At 31.9% G+C, this 18,148-nt stretch overlaps 2 protein-coding genes across 5 annotated transcripts; one reads left to right on the forward strand and one right to left on the reverse strand.

The window, feature by feature from the left end:
- Positions 1-454: 454 nt before the first annotated feature.
- Positions 455-5,125, forward strand: LOC130948563 (uncharacterized). Of its 2 annotated transcripts, none has more exons than XM_057877332.1 (3): positions 455-582; positions 1,604-1,735; positions 2,565-5,125. In XM_057877332.1, exons 2-3 carry the CDS (start codon positions 1,685-1,687, stop codon positions 4,836-4,838), a joined length of 2,325 nt encoding a protein of 774 aa, XP_057733315.1. In that variant the 5' UTR covers positions 455-582; positions 1,604-1,684; the 3' UTR covers positions 4,839-5,125. The 2 variants fall into 2 exon arrangements, with proteins under 2 accessions (XP_057733315.1, XP_057733316.1); XM_057877333.1 differs by having other exon boundaries at positions 1,609-1,735.
- A 5,188-nt stretch (positions 5,126-10,313) lies between these two features.
- LOC130951630 (transcription factor PIF3-like) lies at positions 10,314-16,033 on the reverse strand. Of its 3 annotated transcripts, none has more exons than XM_057880328.1 (9): positions 15,498-16,033; positions 14,982-15,233; positions 13,471-14,680; positions 13,270-13,374; positions 13,083-13,148; positions 12,733-12,798; positions 12,130-12,648; positions 10,909-11,035; positions 10,314-10,817 (listed from the first exon to the last, which is right to left on the reverse strand). In XM_057880328.1, exons 2-9 carry the CDS (start codon positions 15,071-15,073, stop codon positions 10,804-10,806), a joined length of 2,199 nt encoding a protein of 732 aa, XP_057736311.1. In that variant the 5' UTR covers positions 15,074-15,233; positions 15,498-16,033; the 3' UTR covers positions 10,314-10,803. The 3 variants fall into 3 exon arrangements, with proteins under 3 accessions (XP_057736311.1, XP_057736310.1, XP_057736312.1); XM_057880327.1 differs by having other exon boundaries at positions 13,471-14,683; XM_057880329.1 differs by lacking the exons at positions 10,314-10,817; positions 10,909-11,035 and adding an exon at positions 11,054-11,232 and having other exon boundaries at positions 13,471-14,683.
- Positions 16,034-18,148: the final 2,115 nt, after the last annotated feature.

Here is an 18,148-nt window from a genome sequence, read left to right on the forward strand (position 1 = left end):
ATTTGATTCTTTTCAAAATTTTGATGGAGACTTACGATTCAAAGTTGAAACATAAAATAATGTGTAGCTAGGAGCAATTTCTGACCACTATAATTATGTTAATTAATCTGCAAACTAATTGGTTCCTAGCACCTAACAATGACGAACTAAGTGGAATTATAAATAGCAAATCGGTTCAGCAAAACCGACCATGAAGTGTTATAACAAATAAAATGAAACAAATTGCTGCCTAAGATTATTTCTTACCGATCAATATACGAGAGAAGTTTCTGTACTTGTCTACCACAACAATACTAATTAAAATTAGAAAATTTAATGATGTGTGGTACTATATTACTATAATAAACCACAAGAGTATCAAGTTGTTTTATATATATATATATATATATATATATATATATATATATATATATATATATATATATATATATCTATAAGCACCTAAAACAGGAAAGCAAAATAAATTAAAAAAAAAACTTCAAGAGTTAAGCAGCATCATAGAGCAATTTCTGTAGCAAGCTATCATCCTGCAACTCATTCGCAAGAGCTCCTCGAGTTATTCACGCTTCTATTGGCTATAAGGTCCGTTACTGAATTAGCATATCTTTGAATTTAGAAATGTTTAATAACAAAAAAAAGTAGGCAAAATCATGCAGAATCTGTCGTATTAATAATGAATGAATACTAAATAAGAAAAGTTATAGTTGTTTTGTTGTCTCTCTAGCATTACTATTTTGAATCAAATCAACACGAACAATCAACTCTCTTTGCTTCAATTAAAAAATTTTGGCAAAATTTTTGCATGATTTCTTTGTTGTCTCTAATTGTTTGCAATAGCATAGTCTTATAAGAATTCGTTTCACACCTAAACTATTACCAAACCTTGCTTAATCGAAAAGAGCTTTGTCCTTAACACACTAATTCCAGTTACATTCTCGCATAGGTCACACCGAGTAATTTTGTTGAATGAATTCAACCTTTGACGACTATCAAATTAGTTCATTTTTTTCTTAGTTAAAATTATCGACAATTAATTTTTTTTTAGTTAAAAATGGTAGTTTATTAAACCACAAGACTATCAAGTTTTACTGTTTGACATGAGGGCCCAGAAATTTTTTGGACCGTTAAATATATAGTAAGGGTGGTTTATTTCTTCTTTTTTTCTGGCTGCTGACCTGGTCCCCAATCCTCTCCTAATAAAGCATGTCACCTTGCCACAGCTCACAACAGCTATAAGATCAACTTTTTTTCAACTATATACTTTATATTATATATATATATATATATATATATATATATATATATATATATATATATATTTTCTTTTATGTATATTTTGTTTTTTAATGTGAAAACTTTAGTGGCACATTAATCCTAATCTCCCTAAATCATTGAGACCACCACCACGACCCTCATGTGATATACAGTCTGTCCAAAAAAAAAAAAGTACACACATTTATTTTGTTATATGGAAAACTAATTGTTGTTCTTCTCCTAAAAGTTGAACTAGCTTTTCCTTCTTTTTCTTGGGGTTGTTGCCAACCAAATTATTCCTATCACTTAATTGTTTTTCGCTTTTTTTTGTTACTCCCACTACTACTAGTTCAGAAGAAGAAGAAGGTCTCAATAACTTTGAAGCTTCACTCTGTCACCTTGGATCATCATCATCATCATCATCATCATCATGGCTACTGAGGCTGCTGCTTCTGATCACACTTCTGTTATAGCTGATGAGGTTTGTTTCCTTTTTACATGTTTTAAGTTTTACATGATCTTCAACTCCTCTTCATGTTATAGTATCTGCTCAAGTTTTATGCATAATTCACTCTGATCAAGCTTTTCTTTATGCATATAGTTTTTCTTTCTTTCTTTCTTTCTTCTCTCTTTTTTTATTTTTTATTTTTTATAGTATGTTTAATTTCTTTTGGAAAGTCATGTTTATATGTCTTCATTGAAGTGGATAACTACGGAAACATTGATGATGTTTTGTTTTATAACTTTTTCTTCTCTGGATAAGACTTAGTTAGGCATATATATCATGTATTATTATAAAATTGAAAAAAGAAAACTACCATGATGATCAATATCTGTTCTAATCCAAGAAACATAACCGATAGAGTGTTATTCAAGGTAAGAATAAGAGAGATTCTGTTATAAAGAGCTGGAAAGTACATGGTTTTATATATGTTTATAAATATTAACACCTATAAATAATTAAGCTATGATCTATATTACTATGGATTTGGCGCATAATCAAGAGAAACAAAAATGAATTGTAAAAGGAAGAGCACAACTTTTATCAATGATTTCTTTCTTTCTTTCCCCAAGTTATTTTACGTGTTAGACAAGTTAGAAATATGCAATATGCAAAGAAAAAGTATTCATAAACCTTACACCCACTAAAGTTATGCAAAGATTCACTAAGAATATTTTCTCCTATGTTAGAACTTAGAACTTAGAACTATGTTGGTAATTAACCTTGTTTATCCTTCTTCTATATTTCATAACTTGTCTCATTGAGCACTCTTGTTTAATGATAAAAAAATTTTTGCTATCTTGTATAGCAAATTGTGAAGAAGGAAAAGAACGAAGCCATTGCAGAAATGATAGCTAGTTTAGCGAAAGAAGATGGCGATGACAAAATTGGCAAGACTGATGATGCACAAGGTGAAGAAGCAAGCCCTCCATCCAAGACAGAAGTTGAAGCTGAAGCAATTGACAAGAGTATCGAGCATGAGGAAGAGAAGCCTAATGATTCTCCAGCTGATGCGAAACACCACGAGGTTCCATCAGGCGAAGAAGACGAGAAGAAGGATGATTCTGCTTTGCAAGATGTGAATTTAACGAATAAGGAACTGATTCCTGAGTCGGTGACTATGATTCCCGAATTGGAAGAGACACCTCCAACGGAACCTGTTGTGAAGATAGAGAAAGAACAAGAAAAGCAACCAGAGAAAATTGATGTTCAGGAAGATTCAGTTAATGAGGTCAAAGAATCTGAGATTTCGGCCACACAAGTTCATGAAACACCGAAGAAACTAGAAGAGGAATCACTTCCAGAGGCATCAACTGAAACAATTGAAAAATTGGAGGTAGCGAAGGAATCTAAGGTTTTGGAACAAAGTGTTGAGAAGGAAGAGAAACCGGAGGCCGAGCTGGTGGCTACACAATTGGATAAGCCAGAGGCAAAGGAGGAAACTACTCAAGAAGAACCAGCTGAGCCAGAACAAGAACAAGAGGTAGTGAAAGAGAAACAGATTCCGGAGCCTAGTGCCGAAAAGGAAGAGAAATCGGAGGCTGAGCTGGTGGCTACACAATTGGATAAGCCAGAGCCAGAGGAGGAAACTACTCGAGAAGAACCAGCTGAGCCAGCACAAGAACAAGAGGTAGTGAAAGAGAAACAGATTCTGGAGCCTAGTGCCGAGAAGGAAGAGAAGCCGGAGCCTGTCGCAACCAAAGAAGAACCACAAGATGCTGAGAATCCAAGCACGGTTGAAGAAGAGGAGCAACCAAGAGAAGTCTCAGAAGAAGAGGTGTTAAAGGATAAGAATAGCGACGAAGCAGAGTCTGCAGAAACAGAGAAAACAGAACCTCTAGTCACTGAAGTTGAGGAAGCTCCAAAGGAACCAGAAAAGCAAAGTTCTGAGATAGAGGAAGAAGAGCAGGCAAATGCTGCTGCAGTTCCAGAACATTCAGCTGAAACCGTTGAAGAGACAAACAATTCTGAAGCAGGTTCCGCTGAAACAGAGAAAGAAATTAAGCAGGTAAACGCTGATGCAGTTCCAGAACCTGAGGTAGAGACATTGGAAGAGACTAAAAATGCCGAAGAAGGTTCTGCGGAAACAGAGAAAGCAGAGCGTCTGCCTACAGGTAAAGTTGATGAAAACCCAATCAAACCGGAGAAACAAGAAGAAGAAAAATCTCAGACAGTTATCGCTGAAACTGTAGATGAGGTTCACTCTGCTGAAAAGACCGCGACGGTTATACCTGAAGAGAGTTTGAAATTAGAAACAGCAGCAGTGCCTGAGAAAGCAGATGAAGTGGAGGAAAAACCAAGAGAACTATCCCGAGTTGAAGAAACTGAAACCAAGCAAGAAGTTTTGGCTGAGAATACCAAGAAAGAGGAGGAAACTAGCGTCACCGCGACATCAAACGGGCAAGCCGAAGCCGAAAACGCAGGAGAGACTTATCATGAAGGAGAGGTTGCTGAGAAGGTTGTTGAAGAGGATTGTAGCAAGAAAGAAACCAGCATTGCAGATGAGGCGCAAAACGAAGTGGCTCAAGATGTGAAACTTGTTGTACAAGTTTCAAGTGACATTATAGACGAAGAAAAAGAGAATCATGCTCCTGCAACTGCAAGCATTGCGGAAAAGGTTGAAGATGTTGCCGCAAAGGAACAAGAACCGGAAGAAGCACTAATTGCTGTTCCAAGAGAGGCAGAGATTGAAATCAACAAGCCAGAAGAACCAACCGACGCGAAAGCGAGTACTACACCTGAAACTGAATGTATTGAAGACAAGAAAGAAGTGAAGGATGAGAGTAAGGTGGATGAAATCTCTGCTGCCGTAAAGGAGCCTGTTAGAGAGACACTGGCGTCGAAATTCGAGCAACAGGAAGAGGTATCTGCGAAAAAGGAGGAAGAGATTGAGAGCAAGGAAACAACATCCAGAGAAGTTGTTCCAAAAGAGGCTCCAGCTAAACCAGTACAGAAGCAATCAAATAATATCATATCAAAGGTGAAACAGTCACTGGTGAAAGCAAAGAAAGCCATCACTGGAAAATCTCCATCCTCCAAGAACCTCAATTCTGATGCCAAAGGAGATATCAAAGTCAAATAATGAAAATGAGCTTCATAAGTTTGCAGGGTTCTTTTTTTGCACGTTCGGGTTTTTTAATTGTTGTGGTGCATATAGTGTTATAGCATATATTTATTGGTTTGTTGTATACATCTGTTTGAATGGAAAGGGGTGCGCGTGCAGAGTGCAATTTTATGAAAAACAATATTTTCTATAGGTAAAGCTGTAGACAGTATTGTAAAATCTGAATTTTATTTTCTTTTGTTTTATTCCTATGGGTTTTGTGACTTTATGCTATCTGATTATAAACAAAGCGTGCAATTTTAGAATATTGATCCTTGAACTTATATTTGTGGTTAAGCAGTAAGTACTATTCTCTCTGTCGTTTTTTTAAAGAATAAAATAGGTTGTGTTTTACCAACTTCACATGATTGTCTTTCACTTGCTCATGCATGTGTAGAAAGATGAACTGTATTGATGAGTTCATACTATTTTTCTTTAGATTCGTGTTCTATGTTTATTGTATTTCAACGTTTCCAGAACTTTAAGCAATTATTTAGTATTTGATTTTACTTTTTTCTTATCCATCTTAGTATATATCTAAGTATCTTTGGTAACTAAATTTGTTTAAGTTAAACTCAAATTCAACAGAAACAAGTTTTATTAGTAAGAGCATGTTAAACATGCTCCAACTCCTCACTAACACGTATTCTATATTCTTTAATATGAATATCTTCTTTTTTCTGGAGTGTTTTTTTCTCATTATCTTTCTTTTATTGTTGCTGTTGCTGTTGTATTTTTTTCTTTTTCTCCTCCTTTTTGTGGTGATTTTTGCAGCAATATGCATTTTTTTGTTTGTTTGATTTTTTCTATTTTTTCTTATTTTTATTCTTATTTAGAGGGTAAAACAAGAAAAATTATGAAAAAATAAAACAAGGAGAAGATGAACAAGAAATAAAGAAGAAGAAGATAATGATGATGTAACACCCTATCACACAGAACCTTATGCTTAAGTCATAAAATAGAGGTGATGAGGTATTACGATCTCTAAAATAAAATATAGTACGTATAATACTGCAAATATTTGAAAATATTTATGGCATTCATATTGTCACATAACAAGGGAATATTCTCAACATTTAATTTATAATCAGCAAGTTGGGTTTTCAACCAAATAAGCTGAGAGCAACAGGAAGAAGCAGCGATATACTCAACCTCTGCCATGGATAATGCCACTGTGGACTACTTCTTACTTGACCAGACGTTTAGGGACTTCCTAAGAAAACAGCATATGCCAGATGTACTTCTTCTATCCACTTTGTCTCCAGCAAAGTCTGCATCACAATAACCCACCGCAGAAAATTCATTAATCTTAGGATACCATAAATTAAAATTGGATGTGCCATGAACATATCTAATAATTCTTTTAACTGCTGAAAGATGTGATTCTTTTGGTTTTGGTTGGAATCTTGAACACATTCCAAGACTTTGTACAATATCGGGTCTAGAGAAAGTTAAGTACATAAGAGATCAAATCATTCCTCTATACCTAGTCTCATCAACATCTTTCTCAATTTCACCCTTTTCTAACTTTGAGTTAGGGTGCATGGGTGTTCCCATGGGTTTAGTATTTTTCATACTAAATTTCTTAACTAGTTCCTTGGCATACTTCTCTTGATGAATAAAAATGCCATTTCTAGTTTGCTTAATTTGAAGTTCAAAGGAAAAGTTAAGTTTACTCATCATGCTCATGTCAAATTCACTTGTTATGAGTTTTCCAAATTTAGTACAAAGGGTCTCATTTGCTAATCCAAATATAATGTCATCAACATAAATTTGGACTAAAATAAAAGAATCATTAGAATTTTTAATAAATAGAGTAGTATCAGTGGTGCCTCTTTGAAATTCATTTTTCAAAAGAAAAAGTCAAGTCTTTCATACCAAGCCCTAGGAGCTTGTCTCAACCCATAAAGGACTTTTGAGAGTTTGAAAACATGATTAGAAAATTTCTTATTTTCAAAACCAGGTGGCTGTGTCACGTACATTTCTCTATCTAATACAACATTTAGAAATGCACATTTCACATCTATTTGATACAATTTGAAACCACAATGAGCGGCATAAGCTAGAAGTAGTCTTATGGCTTCCGTTCGGGCAACAAGAGCAAAGGATTCATGAAAGTTTATTCCTTCCTTCTTGATCATGTCCATGTGCCACCAATCTTTCTTTGTTTCTAGTAATGCTGTCATCTTCTCCTAACTTGTTCCTAAATATCCACCTGGTGCCAACACTTTCTTTCTCATTGGCTTTGGAACAAGTGTCCAAATTTGGTTCTTTTCAAATTTACCAAGCTCTTCCTCCATAGCCTTTACCCAAGAAGGGTCAGTGAGAGCTTCATGGATGTTTTGAGGCTCCATTTGAGAGAGAAAAGCCAAATTTGTTTCTTCATTTCTTTTTCTTGTTGAGGAACGTGTCTTGACACCGTGAGAAACATCCCTAATAATAAATTTCTGTGGATAATTCTTTAAGAATCTCCATTCACGGAGTCTAATAGACTTAAGATATACACTCTCTTTTAATTTTAGTAGATTCAAGCATTTCTTCATCTTATTCTCACTTTTGATATTTTTGTTTGTGCAAAGTTTGGTATTTTGAACTGTTCAAATGTGTGTGTTTCATACTTTTATTTTTTGTATTTGCTTAAGATTTTCATTATATTTACATAGAAAAAAATTCTGAAAAAAATGGATGTTGCAAGTATTATACCTAGCTTAATATATTTTAGTGGATTTTGTTGTAAGTTGTGATGATGCAAATGTAATCTTTTTATATAAAAATTTAATCTTTCTTAAGTATTTTTTAAATATTAATTTTAAAGATGTAAGTGGAGGTACGGCAATTTTTACTGCTATTAAAATTATTACAGTAAAATTGTTTCTTCATCTTATCCAATTAGCCGTTACCATAATATTCAGAGTTCCTATTGAATAAAACATATATGGTGAATTCTATCATGTAGAGCATGAATTTTTTCTACATGTGTAGAATGATATTGGCATTACTAAAAATTGACAAGTGTTTCTCTCAAGAGACTATTTCTATCAAAAACAGTAAAAATGACAACTTATGCAGGCGCTGTTCAACTTTCATCACCTGAGTGAATTGAGATTAATAATAGACAATTATCATAATGACACTGAGTGAGATTAAAGTTAATGATGGATTGTTATTGGATGTTGGGTTTAGTCATTGATGAGTCTTGGATATTTTTGCAAGAAGGCTTTGAAGACAATAGAAGGAGAATTTTTGAAATTTTATTATGCAGGCTTAGTATTCAGTTTTAAATTTTTAAAAATAAAATTAAAGTTGTAATTTTGCCCAAAAAAAAAAATTAAAATTGTAATAGGATTTATGGCCTCTACCTCTAATATGTAATTTGGACAATTTACTAACGAATAAAAAAAAAAACCAACAACACAAAGTCAAATCACATTTGTAACCACTCAACATAAACATATACACCTATTTTGTTTAATGTTGTTGAACTGTTTTACTTTTATTCCTCTTCTCTAGTGCATAATTTTGCTTCATCCTCTCAAAGTTTATCTCCTTTTTATTGAATATTTTATTATTTCTAATTGTTCATAAATACCAAATAACAGAAAAAAATTATAATAAAATAAAAAGAGTAGGTATGACATGTTTTGATGGGATAATCTAATTTTTTAATTTTTTTTGTTGGTGTATATTAAGTGTGCTACAGAATTAAAGTTGACTGATTGATATGTATATATGAATATTTAGTATTTTATTATATTTAAAAGTATATATATATATGGCTGGGTTATTTATTTTATTACTCAACCATTATATGCACGTTGATAATTTGTTGAAAAAAATATTGTTATTAAGATATATAAATGTTGATATTTTATTCATATACGTATTTATCTATGTATATATACGAATGTAAGGCATGCTGAGAAAAATCATGAAAAAAGTATGGATAATTTTTTTTATTTTATTATGACTTTTTTCGCTGTTATTTGGTGTATATGAAAAATTGGGAATAATAAAATATTCAATAAAGAGGAGATGAATTTTGAGAGGATGAAGTAAGGTGAAGCACTATGGGAGATGAATAAAAATAGACAGTTCAAGTGTATATATTTATGTTGAGTAGTTACAATTCTGATTTTATTTTGAGTTGTTGGTTTTGTTTTATTTTTTATTTTAATTCGTTAGTAAATTGTTCAAATTATATATTAGAGGCCATAAACCTTACTGCAATTTTAATTTTACTTTCAAAAGTTTTAAAATTGAATACTAAGCCCACACAATAAAATTCTAAAAACTCTCCTTCTATTGTCTTTAAAGTCTTCTTGCAAAAATATCCAAGGCCCATTAATGACTAAACCCAACACCTAATAACAATCTATCATTAACTTTAATCTCACTCAGTGTCATTATGATAATTATCTATTGTTAATCTCAATTCACTCACATGATTAAAGTTGGACAGTGCCTGCATAAATTGTTATTTTTACTGTTTTTAATAAAAATGGTCTCTTGAGAGAGACACTTGTCAATTTTTAGTAATGCCAGCATCATTCTACACATGTAAAAAAAATCTATGCTCTACATGGTAGATTTCACCAACATGTATATCTGTTATAAATGTTGTTATTGTTTAAATTATTATTGGTGGTGTTTATTTGTATATACCAAGTATGTGTCTCGTGTTAAAGATCTTACGTATCAGAAATGATTCTGTTGATAACAAAAAATAAGTTATAGAATGTTAAAGATTTATAATTTTATTTATTATTTTATTATAGTTCAGTTGTTTCGGTTAAATCAAAATTAAACTTTTAAATCGAGTAAACTAATAAGTAGAGCAATTCAATGATCAATTTAGTTTTTAAAACTTTAGTTATAACATTATATTTTAATGTATATGTTATATTGGGATTAATTTTAGTGTACACATAATTTTTTATATTGTTTAGTATGATTTATAGATAATATAAACGGATTAAATTACAACCATTTAATGACTTATATTATTTTACATAAATTCAATGATACACGTTTATTTATTTTATCTTATTACCTACTTTATTTTATTATCAGGAATTAATTAATAATTTGATTTAATCTGATTCAGATCATTAATTAATTAAAAGATAGGAAGATCTTAGTTAATAAAGAGAAATGACAAAAAATAAAATGCAGAGATATATGTATGAAAATATTGTCTTGAAATAAAATAAAATATGAAAATATATATGTATGGGAATATTGTCTTGAAATAATCAACGTTACCTCTACATGAATATATCATAAAACAAAACAATATATCATTTCGTATAATTTGTTTTTTAAAATAAAAAATAAAAAATTATATGTTGAAAACTAATCAAGCCTAACCCACCTTAGTTTTGTCATGTTGCACCAAATCTTGGCTTTAAGGCTTTAACAAATTTGGGCCGAGAGAGAAGGGAGAGAAAGAAGAGATTGCCAAGAAAGAAAAACCGATTATTTCATTAATCCAAAAGAATCACTATGAAAACAAAACATTTGAATTCACATTTGTAAGATTACACAAAATAACATGTTGAAGAGTCAATTGAATAGAACAGCTCGCTAAGTGGATATACAAATGAGTGTCGTCCCCCCAATGATACCAAAACCTCTTTTCTCTTCATTTTCTCAGTCCAAAAATTGAGGCTTCCAATTTCCAAATTATTATTGTAATGGATCAACCTCAATGACTGAAATTTTCTTGTGGTATGCTACATTTAACTTGTGAAGACCAGAAACATCTCTAGAATCATGGGATCTTCTATGCGTGTTTTGTGAGTTGGAGTCTTAAAAGAGAAGGAAAAAACTTGAAGAGTAAAAATAAACTCCACTTTACTCTTCAATGTAGTCCTTCCCCTCCATTTCCCTCAAATATCTCAACTTGAAAATGCACCCTTTAACTAGCCTTAGTTAGTTCGGAGTATCAATCATCATAACCTGCAAGTCCAAATAAGATAATACTTGGCTTAAAATATAAATGTAAATAATTAGTTGAGTTGGTGATAGTTAAAGACAGAGAAGGAATTACCAGTCACAAGGTTATTATCTTCTTTGTCAGGATTAAGAGTTCCACTGTCATTAGCCTCAGAGGTATGGCCGCTATTATGTACCATTGGTGACTGTTCAAATCCAACAGTTGTTGCTGCTGCTTCACACTGTCATAACAAGTGAGAACATCAGGCATTTGGCTTACAGAAAATGATGAGTTTGGACTGTCTAAAGTTAGGTGGTGTAAAGTGATAAAGTGACGAAGTAATCACCTTTAGATCAACAACTTCCATTGTAAGTAGGTTCTACCAAATTGATCTTAGAATGATGACTCCTTCACTTTATCATTTTACGCATCTCCTCACTTTAGAGGATCCGGAGAAAATGATAGTGGAAACGTGTTAACTAGAGTATAAAGTCAAACGAGGACAAGGATGCAACGAAATTATAATGAAATGATAAATCCACTTGTTTGATCCATGCCATAAAGACTAGAAAATTTCTTTAAGCCGGTCTACCTAGCTATCACAACCCTCCTTTTTTATTTAGCTTTCGGACTGGCTAACTTTAGAGGAAATTATTAAAAGAGATTATAATATAAATGGTTTAAGTAAAAATATATAATTTACAATAAGAGTATTATGACGTTGTGAATTATATATTTTGGGTTTCCTTTACTAAGCTTAGTTGTTGAATGTACCAAATAACCACTTCTAATTTTGGGTTTCCTTTTTGTTCCTAGATGTGTTTTTCAGCAGCTAAATCAGAGGTTCTCTTCTCTATCAAACCATAAAGGAGATCCTTTCTAAGTACTTTCCTTGATGCCACTTGCCTAAAAGATGAATTTTCGCAGTATACACTACAAAACAGTCATCTACCGTAACATATTAACACTAAGCCATTCACCAAAGTAAGCAATCTCTTTTGACTCTCTTAGAAGTATCACCAATCTTATACCAAGAATGATTCTACAATTGAGAATGGTGCATTCAATGGTCCTGGTTTCAAAGGGAAGGATATGGAGGGAATATACTTTCTATGTAGAGAGAAACCAATAAAAATATTTGCTATTAATTATATATTGTGTATGCACATGAGTGTGCATGCGTATTTATGTGTATGGGCATGCATATGTATGTATGATTGTATGTATATACAAAATGTCTATCTATGTCTGTCAATGAAATGTTTGTAATGTGCTGAATCTCTACGGCTCTACCTGAGATATTTACATAAAATTGTAAGGTGCAAGTAAACAGACCTGGGTAGGCATCTGACTAGTTGAGTCGCAGCCGCCACCACCAGTGCTTTGCTTAACTAGCGAATCCGTATTTGGCGAAGGATCCTTTAAGCCAGATGTTGAAGCCAGATCCGCAGTTTGACTAAGCCCTGTTGTTCCACAAGGACGTAATCCCAAAGCCGACGATGAGTTCATAACTGGCCCTCCTGAGAAAGGAAATAAGGGTGCACGAGGGAGGGGCAAGGGAAATCCCTGACCTGGAACCCCGAACCCTTGAGTATTTGATCTAACCATTGCAGTAGGTCCAGACATTTGTGCAACAGGGACATGAGTCCCTTGCATTTGGGGAACCTGAACCATTGGGAATCGAGATGATACACCATTCATATCAGGCATAGCCATGCCATATCCCATACCCAATCCCATTTGCATTCCATAGGCCATAGGCGAAAAAGGAGCCAAGTGTGGTGCATGCATGTGCTGCATTCCATGTGGCAACATCATCGGATGCATATATAAACCGGCTCCCATTGACATCATCTGCATAGTAAACATTCGAATTAGGAAACAATTTCACACTATAAGAAAAAATAATATGAATGCAAGAGTGGGGAAGATTATTACTTGAACTTGGAGCTGAAGTGTTTTAAGATACTCAATAGCCTCATCCAGCATTGAAGCTTTATCCACCTTAAATTTATGAAGTCAGAAGAAAACCAAAATAAATGAGGAAGAAAGTATGCATATTTTGATAGTATATATGAAGTCTAATGTTTTTATTTATGAATATACTCAAGATCATGCTTCATATTCAAGTTGAGCATCGAAACCCTGCAAACAATAACTTTCGGTTACCCCTACCTATAGTTTAATTAATTCTTCCCTAATTCCACAAGAAGAAACTGAAAAATTATCTGTCTGTATCTTTAATCATAATCAGAGTTAGAACAAGAAATGAAACAGAAAAGGCCCACCTTATTGCAATTGGGTATGAGTTCTTGTAATGCACGCATCTTCTCGTTGATCCTATCTCTTCGCCTCTGTATACATGAATCCGAAAGATTGAAAAGTTAATAATCATATAAATTATAAACATAAACTCGAGAGAAACGGGATTATTCTGTAATTAACACGACACTTCTACCAAATGCCCTTGCTCACCCTTTCAGAAAGATTATGCACTTCAGCAGCACGACTTCTCTTGGAACCCGAAGCTCCACGCCCAGCAGCTGCTTTTTTACCACCCACTGATTCTTCCTCAACATCCTTCAAGTAAAATGTTTTTAAGGGAAAACTACTAAAAAAATAAGAACCTAACTAATCATATAAAAGGGTATAGTAAAAACTAATACATTCACTTACATCACTATGCCATTCAGAGTCCTCAGTGTCTCGATTTTTCCGCTTCAAATTTTGAATTGGATCGTCTGAACCTCTGTCTGCACAGTTGCCAGAGCCAACAGAGGAAGAGGCTACCACCAGCTCCGTACTTCTTTCAGCAGCTATCTGTGTGTTAGTGGCAGTTTCACCAAGAGCTCGGTTGGAAGTTTGATCAATTTTAATGGCTTTCTCTTTGCAAGTAGGGTCTAATTGTTTAGAACCGGCAATGTTCTGTTCGAGAGATTTTGACTCCAACAGTTTCAAATCATCCCTGGATTGTTCCACAGCCTTCTCATTGTTCCCCATTAGAACCTTTGGACATTCACTACATGAATCGGCAAGAGTTGATTCTGGAAGATTACTGCTAGGTACAACAGCACCTTTATTCATACTTTCCACATTTTCAGATCTTGTTGAAGACGAAACAGACTTCAATCCAATGTTCTGAAGATTAGCTCTCACGATGGCGGCAGGCCTTGCGAAATGGGAGAAATTCATAACAGATGAACCATTGCTAGGAATAACTTGATCTTGCTTCTGCATCTTTAAGCTCGAAAAATCACTCGATGAAGAAGGAATCTCAGTAACTGGTGGATGAAGCATTGCATTACTGGTATTGTTCGCAGTAACATCCGATACTCTTGGTCTAACTGAAATGAATGATGATGGCAGGTATGATTCAACCGTGCTAGCTTTAGGTCTAGTTGTCTCATCTACGCCGGTCGAAGAAACACTGGAAAAGTTGCTTTGCTCTGCAGAATTCTTATGAGAGTCCCTAAATACCTGATTACCACTACTTTTATCCACAAGCGAAAAATGATTCGAGGGCAAGTCTTGATCCGTGACCCCGGATAGTTCATGTAAGAAATTAGAACCATACTCATTCTGCAAAGAGCCATCCATTGTATAATCCAACCAAGGTATGACATCATCATCATGACCCAAATCCACTTCAGTCGACGGCACTGACATCGAAATTTCATTCAATCCGGTGTCTAAATCACCAGACTTCCCTACCCTTGGATTGTTAACATACCCTGCATCTCTGTCTCTACCCTTGGGACTGTGAGATGGCAAGCAGTGAGATGGTAAGCTCCGGCGAGGTGGACTCTTCTTAGCTCTACTAGACTGACCCTGCGTTGTCAAAATGTTGCCGTTTTCCCAAATTAGCTCGAAAAAATCCTTCTCAGGCCTGCTTTCAAAGTCCAAATCCCAAAATGATAAGGTCAGAAATAAGATTACCAAAAGAAAACACAACAGCAATGAGTAGTTGTATGAACTCTTCACTTTTCTGGTAAAAGGCTATACATCCAGTATTTGAATCCGAGACCTCTAAAAGTCGAAATCACAAGGAAATGATGCAACAACACCAAAAGCAACCATAAACGTTGAATCAACACTTAACCTCATTGTTATTCATAACAAATCTAAGAAAATTCTAAAATAGGGCTACAATTACAGAATCCCAATATTGCCAAAATGAACAAGCTTACGAGGAAGATTGAGACTGATCAGTTGCACGTGTGCCATTAATCTCTTCATCAAGCTTCTCTCTAGAAAGCCGGTATAACTCATACAGAGGCATGATTTGGATCACAATGGAAAATGAATCAAAAAGGCCTCAAACTCAAGAACTTATTATTACTCTCCTCTCCTCTTTGTATATCTTACAACATACTCCACTATGTTAACTTGGAAGGGAACCTTTGGAATCCAAACAGGATTTGAAGGCATTGAAGATAAACCTGTGACGTAAGCATACCACACTATGTTAAGGAAATAAACCAATCCCTAATCATTTAACACCAGAAAAAAGAAACTTTCATTACAGTAATAAATAAAGAAAAAGCATGGAACAAAATCTTCATTTTTAATAACCTCGAGTCCTAATCAAACCAAAAAACAAAGAAATTAAATTTAAATTAATGAAGCAGCATCCGTCAAACATATCTAATTGTAGATAAATAGAATATTATATATAATAAAATAATATATAATTAAGCACTAACCTGCCAAGTAAAGCAAGAGCCCTTAAGATTCGGCCTTTCTTTTCAAAGCTTTTGTTTTATAAAAATAAATTGAATTTCTCTAAGGAGCAATAAGGTGCATCATCATGAGTCATGAGATAGTGATAGTGACACTGATTCTCGGCTGAGATCAAGGAAAACCCGCTGAAACCCAATAATCAAGAAAAGAAAGGACAGAAAAACTATTCAAAAAACGTGAGTTCCTCGTGAGGCTCAAATTTTTCCCTTTTAACATAAACAAAATGAGTGAGTGGAAGTGATCATTCCAATTTCCCAGTTGATTCAGAGAGCGAATGAGGTTAATCATAAAATGGAATAAAATAAATGCAAATGAATAAGGTTGTATTATGTGAGAGGGTGAGGGAGCTCGAAGAGAGTGAAAAGACGCAAAAATTGAGAAAGTGGGACGCAGAAGGCGGCGAAAGAATTGCAGAGTTGGTGACTTGGTGCAGAGGACCAATGCAGATAGCACTAAGCAGAGAGAGAGAGAGAGAGAAACAACGAAAGAAGATATTGGATGTTGCTTTGTAAGTTGTAACTATGGTTAATCACTAAGTTGAGTTGTTGGATTTTAGTTTCAGACTCACACATGCTTTTTCGTAATCCTACATCACATCATAATACACTCTATAGTCTATACGGTTTTTTTTAGTAAAGTGATAAATAAATTTACAAGAATTTACACTTCAGACATACTAATTTTTTTTTTTAAGATAATAAAAGTGGAGTTAGTTTAAATTTAAATTTTTTACTCTAATTATAAAGATTAATTTAAAAATAGTGTATTCATATTTGTTATCTTAAAAAATTTTATTAGCATTTTTTTAAAGATTAATCTGACTAAAATATAAATTTTTATAAATTTATTATTTATCACTTCACTTATTTTTTTTTAGTTTTTCATGATGTTGTTTATTAATATAGGATTGTTACCTTTTTATTAGTTGAATAAATATTAGTTTTTTATTATATTTTATATCAATAATTAAAATTTATATTTTAGAATTTAAAATTTAATGTTACGATTTTTTTTTGCGTAGCATGTTGATATTTATCTTTTTTCATTTTTACCTAAAGGAGTTTAATTTTAATTATATCATAAAATATTTTATCTGTTGTTCAATTATATTTATTTTTTTATAATTATTTATATGATTAATATAAAAAATAATTATTTTGTAGATTTGATATTATAAAATTATTTTATATAATATCTTAAAATTAAATTACTATTAAAATAAAAGATATTATATAAATATAAAAGTTATTTACCAAATTATTTAACTAATTAAATTTTGAGTAAATATTGTGTCTATTTTCTGATCATTTGCTTAAAAAATATAGTATTTTTTCACAATTTAAAAGTTTATAATTGATCTTTAATTATTTAAATAATTATTTTAAACAGTCCCTAACACATCATCAGCTCACTACTTGGATTGTTGAGAGCGTTTTATTCTTTGAACAAATTGTCAAAGATAGAAAGAAACATCTATTCTTAAATTTTTTTATTAAAATATCCAATATATATTTTTTATAAAAATGTGATCATCCCTAAATGCTTCTTATATATTAAGTAAGGATTGTTGTATATTAAATAAATTTTAGCTATTTATTTATTATACTTTATATCAATTAGTTAATCTAGAATTTAGATATTTATGATTTAAAATTTAAGCTTAAGAATTCAAGATTTTAAAGTTTGGAATTTATAACTTAAAATTTAATGTTCAAAATTTAGAATTTATGGTATAAAATGGTAGAAATTCATGCAGTTATTTTTATGTAAAATTAGTAGTTAAGTATTATTAGATATTTTAATATGTTTGATTAAAGAATTACAATCTAACGATTTTCAACTATTAACTTCAGGGTATGTCTAAAACGAGCTCAACTATTATGTGCTTATTGAATGAGCCACATTTATAAAGGCCGTTAGATTTTATTAGATGAAAATCAAAGGCTAATATAAAACAAGAGCATTGATGGACTCTAATAAATATAGAATATCTTAGTACATAAATAAATGCTTTAAATGACAATACTTTAAACGGCAACAAAATCTTTTATTCTTAAATAATTAAATATAAAATATATAAATATAAAATATATGAGTATTTTTTATTGATAAAATTAATTATTATGCAAAACTTTTTTATAATATTAAAAAATTATATTAAAATAATATTTTAAACAGTAACATAAAACTATAAAATCATTAAAATTTATTTTATATTACTTGATAAATAATTAGATTATTATATTCAAAATTTATTAATTAACTATTTTTATTTAAAATATTATATATAATACATGAAAATATTATTTTTTTATTTTTTTATTTTTTTAGAAAAACAGAATAAATAATATAATTTTAAATACATAGCTAAATAAAAAAGTTAATATTTTTATGTATTATATATAACGTTTAAAATAAATTTTACTTTTACAAATATTTAGATAAAAAATTATATTATATAATAATATATTTAACAAAGTAATTAGTTAATAAATTTTAAATATAATAAACTAATTATTTGTTAAGTAATATAAAATAAACTTTATTTATTTTATATTTTTATGTTGTAGTTTAAAATATCATTTTAATATTATAAAAAAATTTGTATATAATA

This window comes from Arachis stenosperma, chromosome 9 (assembly GCF_014773155.1).
Source record: "Arachis stenosperma cultivar V10309 chromosome 9, arast.V10309.gnm1.PFL2, whole genome shotgun sequence".
NCBI lineage: Eukaryota > Viridiplantae > Streptophyta > Magnoliopsida > Fabales > Fabaceae > Arachis > Arachis stenosperma.

What these genes read in the sequence shown, in the direction of transcription:
- LOC130948563 (XM_057877332.1), top strand. Translation starts at nt 1,685, where the DNA reads ATGGCTACTGAGGCTGCTGCTTCTGATCACACTTCTGTTATAGCTGAT. An exon ending in CTTCTGTTATAGCTGATGAG is followed by an intron (nt 1,736 to 2,564) that starts GTTTGTTTCCTT and finishes TATCTTGTATAG; the next exon opens with CAAATTGTGAAGAAGGAAAA.
- LOC130951630 (XM_057880327.1), bottom strand. Translation starts at nt 15,073, where the DNA reads ATGCCTCTGTATGAGTTATACCGGCTTTCTAGAGAGAAGCTTGATGAA. An exon ending in ACTCTGAATGGCATAGTGAT is followed by an intron (nt 13,375 to 13,470) that starts GTAAGTGAATGT and finishes TTTTACTTGAAG; the next exon opens with GATGTTGAGGAAGAATCAGT. An exon ending in TCATACCCAATTGCAATAAG is followed by an intron (nt 12,799 to 13,082) that starts GTGGGCCTTTTC and finishes CATAAATTTAAG; the next exon opens with GTGGATAAAGCTTCAATGCT.